We start from the raw sequence: 11,424 nt of genomic DNA, 5'->3' as shown, positions 1-11,424 counted from the left end.
CCAATAAAAAGTTAGAGCTAATGGGCCAAGCAGTGATTTAAATAATATAGTTTCTGTGTGATTATTTCGGGGCTGAGCAGCTGGGAACCAACAAGCGCCTCCTTACAACAGACACCCTCCAGGCTGAGCCCTTTTCTCGTTTGTAGTCACAGAATGTACTGTAAAAGGAGATGGGGGCAGTGAGAGGTCCAGAAGATCAGGGCTTTGCAGCCAAGCATCATGACCCCCAGGAGCCACACTGTAGGAGAGAACAGACTCCTGAAGGTTGACCCTGACCTCCACAAAATAAGTAAATAAAAAAATGCAATAAAATACTAAAAAGTAAACAAATAAAAGGGAAGATAAGAAAGGGCTTGAAATATGGAGCTGTTTTAGAAATCATTGTCTTACCCAGCCACTGGTAACAGAACATGCTGATGAAGAAGACAGCTTGATTTCATTTTACTAAACACATGGAGTTAAGAAGTTAAGGCAGAGTAGAAAGAAAACACAAATCCAGTATGTTTTTTTTTTAAACCAGATTTAAGATTTTTTTTTTTAATTCAAATTGACCCAAAGCAAAACTTACATTACAAAGAAAGAACAGAATATATTATGATACAACACACTGGGAGTTACATGAAAGCTAAATTTGTGGGCAAACGGCCTTGTCCCAATCCCATCCCGGGCTAACGAGTGATTCAGTAGGGAAGTTAGAGGCGCTTTCGTATGGTCCACTCTGGTCATTAAGCTACACTTTCTTGTGTCTTACGAGGGTGTGAGTCTAGACTCCCTCATGCTCAAACAGTGACTCCCGCCACTGCACAATGCTGCCTTTTCCAGCGAGACGCTGTTCCAAGCATGACTGATAATCAATTAAAAAAAACAATCAAGTCGTCCAAACTAATGAGCACGGGTTATTCTGTAGTAAATAGTTTAGAAATATGGGAATTAAATAATCTAAAAAAAACCACTCTTACTCTGCTGTACATTTATAAACACAAATATTTACAAAGAAACACCCTTGTTTGCAAAAGATGAGGTTTGCAGTTCATTAATGATCATAATCTTTTATGAGCTGGTTTCTTTGGTGTATTTGCCAAATGCATTTTATAAAATTTCCGGGATAGGCTTAAATAATACATTTCAAAAGAAACACAAAAGAATCAGTGGCAAATTTTGAGTCAAGATTCTGGAATAGCCAATAGGCCAAGCTTCGGAAAACGCTTGTTTTTCTCTCCTCATGGCCAGAGACCGGTTCTCAGATAATCAGAGTCAAGTGCAGACCTGCATGTCACCTGGGCCACGTCAGCAACTATACAGCCTTTCAGTCACCATAAGATACAGTGTATGTCTGGGGTTCTAGTACTAAACAAAGAACATTCTTTTACGCTTCCAGATAAATCAAATCTCAAACAATAAATAATGGAATTATACACTTCTTCATTAAATAGAATTTTCAATTTCAAGAAGAGCGCTCATAATTTTTTTTTTCTGAAGTCACAGCAGCACACAGAACAAAGAATTTGCCTTAATATGATCTTTTTTACCTGGGATTCCCTGACTCAATCTCATGGCTTGGTTCAGAACCCTCTGAATGGCTGGGGAATGAGTGTCATCAACTTGCTGAATAAATTAACACACACTCACACACACATACACACACACACACACACACACACACACACACACACACACACACAGAGTCCTGTGCAACCGGGACACTAACATGGCAGCTCAGAGTGCAGACTCCAGGCTCCCTCCCTCCACTTCCCTTGCTGGGCTTGGGGTTCTAGCAGAAGTTACACTCAGGTAACTGGTCACTCTGTGTTCCCCAGGTTGTTCATGAGCCTCTAGCTCATCTGGGTCCTGAATAAAGAATGAGAACACAGCTGCACAGCCGTCTTCGCAGGGGGATCTCCATAGAGATGACCTTCCAGACAAGGTCACAGCAAACAGCCAGGCCTGTCCACTGGGTTCCCAGCTCTATTGAGGGGCCAGCTCTAACTCTGGTTGTGTGCTCCCTGGCTTGCTGAAGGAGTCTACAGGCCACACGAGCGAGTCCCTGAATCATCTTTCTTGCCCAAGCTGCCTGTTCGGGAGTCTGAGTGCCATCTAGGTGTACGCAGATTCCGTGTTCTGACGGCACAGCTACTTTGCAGCCAAAATGACAAACTCTGGGCTTAAGAAGACAGCATTGTTGGCCTGAACCCGGTGAAGCTGAGTTTCACATTTTGGGGTAAAAGAGTTTTATGCTTGGTGCCCCCAAACTGGCAGTTCTGACAAGAAAGGAGAAGCCCTTACCTTGCAAACTTCTGATAGCAAATTTATCAACAGTTATAAATATTTTAAAAATTTGTCACGGCACTAAGAATGACATCGGGGCACTTGGAAAGGATCTCTTCACACTAACATGATGACGAATGAAGCAGTGAGCATGTGTCAGGGGTAGATCCCTGATGCCTTGGGCCTACGGGACCTCCTCCCTTGCTACTGGTACTTCACCACATCTGGGTTTATCTTGGACAACCCACTCAGAAAAGAACACATTTGTCTTGAAGAGCTTTACTGTACCTACCTTCCAAACAGGAAATATTTAATTAGCATACCAGCAATTTGCCAGGCTCATAAAAGAGTGCCCTTTAGAGATTTTTACCCTTAAAATATAAATGTATACATATTACCAGGAAAGGGGTGAAAAAAAAAACCACCATGAAACTACCCCAAATTATTTAATCACCAAAATCAAATGGTTTAGCAAGAATGTGGGCTATTTCTAGAAAACACTGTATCACCAGGATATGAAATTTGTTCCTTAAAATGAAAACCAAAACTTAAAATGGAGGTTGAGGTGACACACTGCGGGTCTGTGGTGGGAATGGAAGGGGTGGTCCTGCGTGGTGGGCTGAGAGGAGGCCGGCGCGGAAAGGGACGGGTGAGAGATCGAGAAACTACACACAGAGAGAGTTGCACAATAGGCACTGTTTTTTAGAAAAACAGAAGACACTGGCTTTAAAAAGTTAATTCTGTTCCCCGTTAATCTCGTTTTAAAAGTACAGTTCAACAAGAGAGAGAGGAATTGAAACACAATGTCTCAGAGTAGTGTCCTACAGTTGTTTAAAAAGAATAATTTAAAAATAAGCGCACACCAAAAGGAAGCAGAGGTACTGGTTTTTTTTTTTCCCCCATTGGAAAGCTACATTAATTAGAAGAGAAAAAAAGAATTTTTAAACAGCTCATCTGTACTCATTAAAAATGAATGAGGGAGGTGATAGCATCACTGTAAGTTTCTTCGTAGGGCATTTTCCAGCGTCACCCAGGATCTGCTGGGTGAGCCTGAGACCTCCAGACTTGACAAGTGTTCTACTGGTTTCTTAGTACCTTGTTCACCAATGAAACCGGAGCACTAAAGGGGAAAACCTTCCACTTTAAACCTGCCTGTGTTGGTGCATTTAGGAAAAACCATTTTTCTAAATGCATTATTTTATAGAAAGGCTTGGACCTCATAGACTTGGACCAAAAAACCAAATTAAGACCTTCAAGCGTGTGGTGTGTGTGTTTATATATATATAAAAAAATCCCTCCCCTAAAATGAAAAGCAAACAAACAAAAACCCTAAAAGTGTATACCTGCCTTCTGACTTCACAGCAAATCAGAAATTGCATAGGATATACTTTGTGCAAGGCCCAAAGCCTCTTAAGTATCTGGAATAACTCTTAATCTTGTTCACAGTCCAGGTATATCAGATATCATCAAATTTGTGTTTTAAGTAGTCTTTCATGACCTTGGCAATTGGTAGTTCATCAAGCAGCTTCAGGTTTTGAAGGCCTATACACTGTCGAATTTTAATTCGGCACAGGTCCTGCAGGGTTCTGGGTTGTCCTAAAATGATAGAAGAAAGACAACGTTACAAAGCTACAAAGCACAGCACTGACGAGCGAGAGCCTCTGGCATGGGCAAAGTGACTGCTTTCCGAGGACATGCCTGCTGCACACAGCACTGACGAGCGAGAGCCTCTGGCATGGGCAAAGTGACTGCTTTCCGAGGACATGCCTGCTGCAGGTGTCACAGACAAAGGGCGGAAACGCTGGACTAACTGAAACCCAAGTGTCATTAGTACCTTTGTGCAGTGCCTCACCTACTTGGTAGCGTGGCGGTCTGAGTATGTAATCACCCTGCGTGCCTACATCACGACACTGTTTTGGCGAGCGTTGTGAAGTCCTGGGAGGTAGGATCAAGCTAGAGAATACAAGTTACCCAGAGCGGGCATTGGGAGTTTATTATCCCTGGATTGTGTCCTGTCTTGTTTCCTCTTCTCTACCTACTGTGACAGGAACAGCTTTCGCTGTCATGACTTTCTGTCCACACACGTAGGAACAGTCAACCGTGGATGTGACCCTCTGAAACGGAGGTCCAAAAGAATCTCTCCTCACCTAAGTAGCCTATGTCTGGTAATTGGGTCACTATGAACTGACAAGCAATTAACCAGATGCCTCCATCTCTGCTTTACAAACAAGGTCCTCAGGATGAGAGATTGAAGTATACTGGCCACTATCTGGCGACCAATTGTAGCTTAGAATAATTCAGAGGACAGTCTTTCTGATTCCAAGCCTGGTATTCTTTCTACTATAAATCAAGGAATTGTGGATCCATCCCGATGAGATTAATATGAAGGTGAGTATCTGTGAGGAAATAGTTTCTTTGGGCCGCAGTTTCTCCACAAGAAAAGCAGGGACTGAAACGGATGTTGGCAAAGGTGGACTATTTCGACCCTGCGGCTAAGACGCTGGAGCCTTGACCAAATAGCACCATCTCTATGGGGCTTTGCCATGATGTCTGCTTCCTTATTCACTGTCACCATGGCAGAGCAGACCCTGGATAAGGGATGAGGGTCGGGTGGTCCAGCAGCAGGGGAGTTTGAAAGGTAACTCAAGTCAGTCTGCAGCTCTAGCTCCCTTCAAAATCCACACCCTGATCATCCAACCACTGTTTGTTGCGGGAGCTCCTTCCGCTCCTTCAGCCAATAGCCACTGAGATACCAGCCCATTGGGGCGTGGCCTCTCAGCGGCTATTGGCTGAAGGAGAGGAAGAAGCTCCCACAACTACTGTGGAATCCAAACAAAAGCGATAAAGTCCAATTCTGTTTCTCTCAACAACTTTGTTTCTCTACCTTAACAGTATTGATCATTACTGACCCAAGGAAAACTTCTTTAACAATGCTTCGGTAGGTGCCTGGAGCCACACAGAACTAACAGTGTGGAGAGGCTACCTCGTATCAAATGCCTGCTGTTCCATGTACAAGAGAAGCTTCTGAGGAGTATGGAGCCGCTTAATCCTTTTACAAGCGAGGTATCACTCCATTTTACTGCAGTCTCAGAGAGATTAAGTACCAAGCTTCAAAAGTCAACGAGATAGTGTATTTCAGTGGCTATAAAACATTGCTCAAATTCCATTATGTTTTTAAAGATGACTGAGGATATAAAAGAACTCTGATGTGAGAAGTATCTATGGCAAAAACCACATCAGAAGTTACAACAGAAATTTTATAAATACCTGTTAATTCATTTAAAAAGTAATTAAAACAAACTAATTACACATTAAAATGAACAATATATGATGAAAACTATATTTTCCAAAATGAACCAACAACAGTGAAAGGGAACTAGTACCACAATCTCCCCCGCCCCGCACGTGCATGCGTACACACACACACACACACACACACACAGTTTGCCTTGCTCTACAGTGCACAGCTTTACAGCGGACAGCTAAACTTCTTGTGCACACGTATTCTACAGTGCACAGTTTTATATCAGATCACTGAACTTCCTTGTGCACACCTGCTCTACAGTGCACAGCTTTATAGCAGATTGCTGAACGTCTTGTGCACACTTGCAGTCTGCTGAAATTAAAAACCACACCATGTAGTCTCAGGAGAGAAGGAACACGAAGAGGGCAGATAACACCCTGCGGCTGCTATGAGATCACTCAGACCTCACAGCCTCCCTGGAATGGTCCCAGGCTATACTTGGATAAGCACTGCTGTTCTGAGGACTTTATCTCTTGCTTGCATTGTTTCTATAGTGATAAAGCAAATCAAGTAACTCTTCCTAAGTGAAAAGAATGCCATGAGACTTAAGACTCCTGGTCTATCATTGGTGCTCAGCAATAGAGCAGTCCCCAGGAGTGCACGGTTCCAGGTTCAATTCCCAGCATCCCAAGAGAGGAAGGAAAAATAAGAGACTGAAGACTTTGCTCTGGATGGCCTGGATGAACACACTGCTTTCCAAGAGTACCACACACGTGGTCTGCTAGGAGCCACAGCACGTGACTGCTCTCTTGGAAATGCCTGTGACTAGGGCGCAGACATGTGTACTGAAGTATGCAGAAGGATACATGCACGGCAGGGACACTCGTACACTTGTCTGTCTCTAGATGGATCATAAGTCCTCCATTTCCCAGGCTGATTCCAAAGCAGCCCCTCCTCAGAAAAGACAAGGTCTGGTTCTCCATCACAAGCTGTCAGAGATGCCCCTGTCACTAACTAGCACTTAACTGAGCTCCCCTACAGCCGACCATTTAAGACAGCACTCCATCATGTTATTGTTTGCTCCACGCATTACTTCCGGACCAGCTTGGGGGTGCTACTGCGAAACAGCTCACTCACTCGGTGGCTAGTGGGTTAGCGCTGTGGCCCCTGGGAGCTCGGCCAGGACCGTCCAGGCCTACATATTCTGGAACGCTTCACTCAGGGAAATCCTAGGCCTAAGTACAGTGGACAGCCTTTCTCAGTTCGTTATTATTCTTCTTAAGTCACACGCCACACATGGCGTCCTTTGATATATTGGAAGAATGTGGTCTTTTAAAGGTGTTTTGATCACACGTAACTCCTGACTACAGAATCGCCTGGAATGATGAGGGCACAGTGTCACGGTGAAAATTAACAGTTCTGGATGCAGAGACACAGGCTCCTGGCCCTGCCACTCACCACCCACATGATCTAGGCTGAGGTGTTTAGCCTGCTGCCTTAGTTTCTTCCTAACAGCGCCGACCACAAAGATTTCAGAAGAATTAAAAACATTCATTGTGACAAAAGAGTTGGGAAGAATACAAAGCAAACTGGAAAGCAAATTCTAAAACTACGAGCTGCTAAACACTTGTAGAGACAGTATTTCTTCTTTCTTGTCTCAGGAAACTAGGAGGCCGTCCTTGGATGGTGGTCTTCATCTCCTGGTGTGAGGAGATGGTAAAAAACCAAGATGAATAGAAGCACAAGCAGTACCCATGATCAGGGAGGAGCTGGGTAAACTGCTGGACAGCACCCATATGATGTCACCCTATGAAGTCACCCGTGTGCCTTCAAAGGGCTGGAGACGAAGACCTTCTACAGCGTGAAAAGACGCACAGCAGTGAGAGGGTTTAACTAGTCCTCTCTGTCACCCCAGGGCACGGACTTGAACTCGGCCAGACTGACAGCAGCAAAGTCAACAGCAGCTAACAGCTGGGCAGTAAGGGCAGCTCAGTGCTATTGTTACTCCAGATATGGTAGAAGTCTCTCTTCAGGGGCAGTATCTTGGGACCAGAAGGCTATGATTAAATGAATGTTTATTTGTTACCAGACCACATAAAAGCATTTCCTGAGCACCTACTAAACATTCAACAATGCAGCGACCAAAGAATAGAGGGACAAACAAGAGGGGTAGAAGGGGAAAGGGAAGAAAAGTAATTGGAGGGGGTCGACAAAAATGCTCATCCCACCCACCAGGCATCCTAGGAAATAAATAAGTACCGCTCCACCACGGGCTTAAAACAGGGAGGGTCGCGGGGCGGTTCCTCATGGGCTGTAATTTATGAATTACAAACAGTGGAAGATGCAGCAAGAACTGCACAGTGGGCTTACACAACAGTTCAAAGGGCTAACCTTGCCAGGCTGTAGAGAGGCCTATCATTACTAATAACCAGGTCGGCACAAAATAGAAAGTCTGCCTCTGAAGGGCCAAGTTTAGCATGAATAAAATGCCTGGGCAAGGGTTTAACTTAGAAAATTAACTGACCTGAAGCACCTTCCCCCCCTCCCCCCCGCCTTGTGGCTCTTACAAGGGAGACCTGATTTATTTCTTGGGATAAAGATATCTGGACTTGGGGACTGGAAAGATGACTCGGTTATTAAAGAGTGTTGAATTGGACTTCCAACACCCGTGATGATGGCTCACAACCACCTGTCATTCGAGCTCCGGAGGATCCAGTGCCTTTGGTCTCTTGGACACCTGTGGTCATAAACACAAACACCTATACATAATTAAAAATAAATCTTTAGAACGTACTCATACTCATAAAGGTGGACAAAGACCAAACACTTAGAACAGTCAAAGGCAACCTCACAGAAGACAGAGTCCTAGGCTTCTTGGTGGTTATGGACACAGTGACACGGAGGCGGGAGGGAGTGAGCGAAGAAATGACAGAGTGTTCCCTTCCTCTGGACTGCTTCAGAGCCTGTCATTCCCTACTAAAGAACCACTCCATCTCCATTGGCATCCAGAATGGCCCCCTAATTTTTCTGTTTTGTTCCAGTTCCCATTCTAAAATTCTACCATAAGTGCACTTTTAAAGACAGGGTCTCACTGTATGGCCTCAGTAGACCTGGAACTTACTGTATGTACCAGGCTGGTCTACAGTTCACAGAGATGTGCTTGCCTTTGCCTCCAAGTGCTAGGATTAAAGGCGTGCACCCCCATGTCTGGCCAACCTCAGACGATTCTTTTGTTCCTGCTTTTGCAGGCTTCTCACTAGGACTAAGTGTAAAGTGAGATAAACACTCTTCTTTAGAGGGCAATGGCAGGTTCTAGCTCCCCTAAACTAAAGACCACAACATTCACTTACACTTCAAATGGACACAGTATCAGCTTTCTGACACTGAGCACTGGTGGTCTCAGAGAGATGTCCTCCATGATCTTGAACATATGAATGCTTGGTCTCCAGGTGCTGGTACTCTTTGGGGTGGCATAGGAGGCGTGGACACGTCACTGGAGGTGGGCTTTGAGAGCTTAAAGACCCCTGCCATTGCTTAATCTGCTATCTCTGCCTGGTGCTTGGAACTATAAGCACAAATAAACTCTTCTATAAATTGCCTTGGTCATGGTCTTTTACCATAGTGATAAAAAAGTAACAAAGTCAAGCAAAAATTACACATGGTTTACTCACAAATGGCAAGACATGGTGCGCGACAATTCTATATTCTGTTAACTATATTTTAAATAAATGCTGATTGGCTGATAGCCAGGCAGGAGGCATAGGTGGGAAAACCAGACAGGAAGTAGAGGTGGGACAATAAGAACAGGAGTATTCCCACAGTCCTGCACAGACCACAGAAGAAGCAAGATGTGACCTACCCTGCTGAAAAAGGTACCGAGCCATGTGGCTAACATATACTAGAATAATGGGCTAATATAAGTTATAAGAGCTAATACGAAGCCTGAGCTAATGGGTCAACCAGTTTATATCTAATGTAGACTCTCTGTGAGATTTTCTCTGGGACTAAATGACTGGGGAATGGGGCAGACAGAAACCCCAACAAGCAGGTCCTCATGTTACAAAACATCTACAGGTGCCAACATTAAAAGTATGAACTATAAAAACACTACGAGAAGGTACAGAATAAGATACTTTCTGGTTAGTTAGAATACACTTATTTATTTAAAATTTTAAATTCTAAAATTTAAAATTTATTTTAAAAAGACATTTGCTATTCAAAGAAGCTAAAAATTCTGAAGGACAACTTTGTACTTTTCATGTCTGAAAATGGCTTTTAATAAGAGAAAAAAATCCTGTAAGACTCTAATGCAGATGGACTGGTGAAAATCTCCAATTCATTAGGAAAAATATGAACAAAAACTTAGTTAAAATGTGTTGCATGAATTTCTCCACAGAGTGAAATCCCACCAAAGTAACAATGGAGGCACTGGGAAGGAGCATAGTAGGTCAGGGCTGTTGACATCCAGGCCGTCTTGGGAGTAAATCCACACACATACCTACTCTGTGCTGGATTTAGCTGAGGAAACCACAGACTTTTTCACTTCCTTAAAATTAAAAAAACAAAAACAAAAAAACCAAAGAAGCCATGCCTTTTCCTGGCCTGTAGTTTTTAAAGGCTTTTTGCTTGTGTATGTTGATGGTGCCAGGGATTGAACCCAGGGCCTCTCACACACTAAGCATGCCTCCACTGCACAGCCACTAAGCCACATACCCCCTCCACACATACACACCCTCAGGTTTTAATTTTTTCCCTTCATTTCAAATCTTATTTCTGTAAACATAGAACTTTTGTTTCATTTTTTTTTAAGTAACATAGTACTTGACTATTACTGAAATCTAAACAAAAACATATTTCTGGTTACTTAGATATTTATAAAACAGTATTTTTAAACATCTGTGATTACTGTTCCAGCAAGCAACTTAAGTACTTGACAGATTAAGTCTCCTGTGAAACAGTTTATACAACTCAATTCCCAGCCACTTCAACTTTTCCTTTTAGCATTATGAGCTATTTAATCCCTTAAAACACACAAATCAAAATCAACCCCAGGCCTATCTTTTATACAGCCCTGAAAGCGTGCTGACGGGTGACTCTAGTCGTGGAATGATATTTCTGGAACACAGGTCACTGCCTCTGCTCAGCTATCTCAGGATATGAAACATCCTAAGAACAGTCTAGACCAGAGCCATAAGGATAAAAGGACATCATGTGAGAATACGCTGGGAGCAGCCCACACAGGAAGGTGGATGGTTTATTTACTCGAGAAGCCGGCACTTTTGACATGTTCTGTGCATGACCAGTTTCTGAAAACTGTCTCTGGGACCTGAGGTACTCAAATCCCCAACTGTTAGAAATCATTTAAGCCAAGTCAGCAAGGTCACAATTTCATAGACAACGTCCAGGACTATGAGGCCTCTCTAGAGCCTGAGCCATAAACAGGCAAGCATGAGGCGGGCTCTCAGCTCACCCAGATTTTAACTTCAACCAAAATATACATTAAGGATTCTTCAAATCCTAAACCATCAGGTTGACAGGACTCCCCTAACAAATCCTGAATGTAGGGATGGGCATGCAGCTTACGACAGAATGACTACCTAGTGGGGCTGGAGAGATGGCTCAGTGGTTAAGAGCACTGACTGCTCTTCCAGAGGTCCTGAGTTCAGTTCCCAGCAACCACATGGTGGCTCACAACCATCTGTAATGAGATCTGGTGCCCTCTTCTGGCCTGCAGGCAGACACAATACTGTATACATAATAAATAAATAAATCTTTTTTTTTTTTTTTAAAGAATGACTACCTTCCACGCCTTAGCTGAAGGATGCCTTCGCATCTCAAAGAATTCTGCTTATGTAGATTATATTCGCCCATGTTCACCATATTTGGAAAACTAGAAATTTCAGAAACATTTTGAT

At 43.4% G+C, this 11,424-nt stretch overlaps 1 protein-coding gene across 3 annotated transcripts in view; it reads right to left on the bottom strand.

Moving 5' to 3' along the window:
• Positions 1 to 522: 522 nt before the first annotated feature.
• Positions 523 to 11,424, bottom strand: part of Asb7 (ankyrin repeat and SOCS box containing 7) — a 46,724-nt gene continuing 35,822 nt past the window's right edge. For all 3 annotated transcript variants that reach the window (XM_057756547.1, XM_057756546.1, XM_057756549.1), the window contains one exon: positions 523 to 3,861. In XM_057756547.1, coding sequence (XP_057612530.1) covers positions 3,722 to 3,861 — 140 coding nt within the window. In that variant the 3' untranslated portion in view covers positions 523 to 3,721. The remainder of the gene's footprint in view (positions 3,862 to 11,424) is intronic.

Source organism: Chionomys nivalis, chromosome 23, assembly GCF_950005125.1.
Source record: "Chionomys nivalis chromosome 23, mChiNiv1.1, whole genome shotgun sequence".
NCBI classification, from domain to species: domain Eukaryota; kingdom Metazoa; phylum Chordata; class Mammalia; order Rodentia; family Cricetidae; genus Chionomys; species Chionomys nivalis.
Note: the sequence above shows the minus strand (reverse complement) of the source record. Positions and strands in the feature narration are given on the sequence as shown.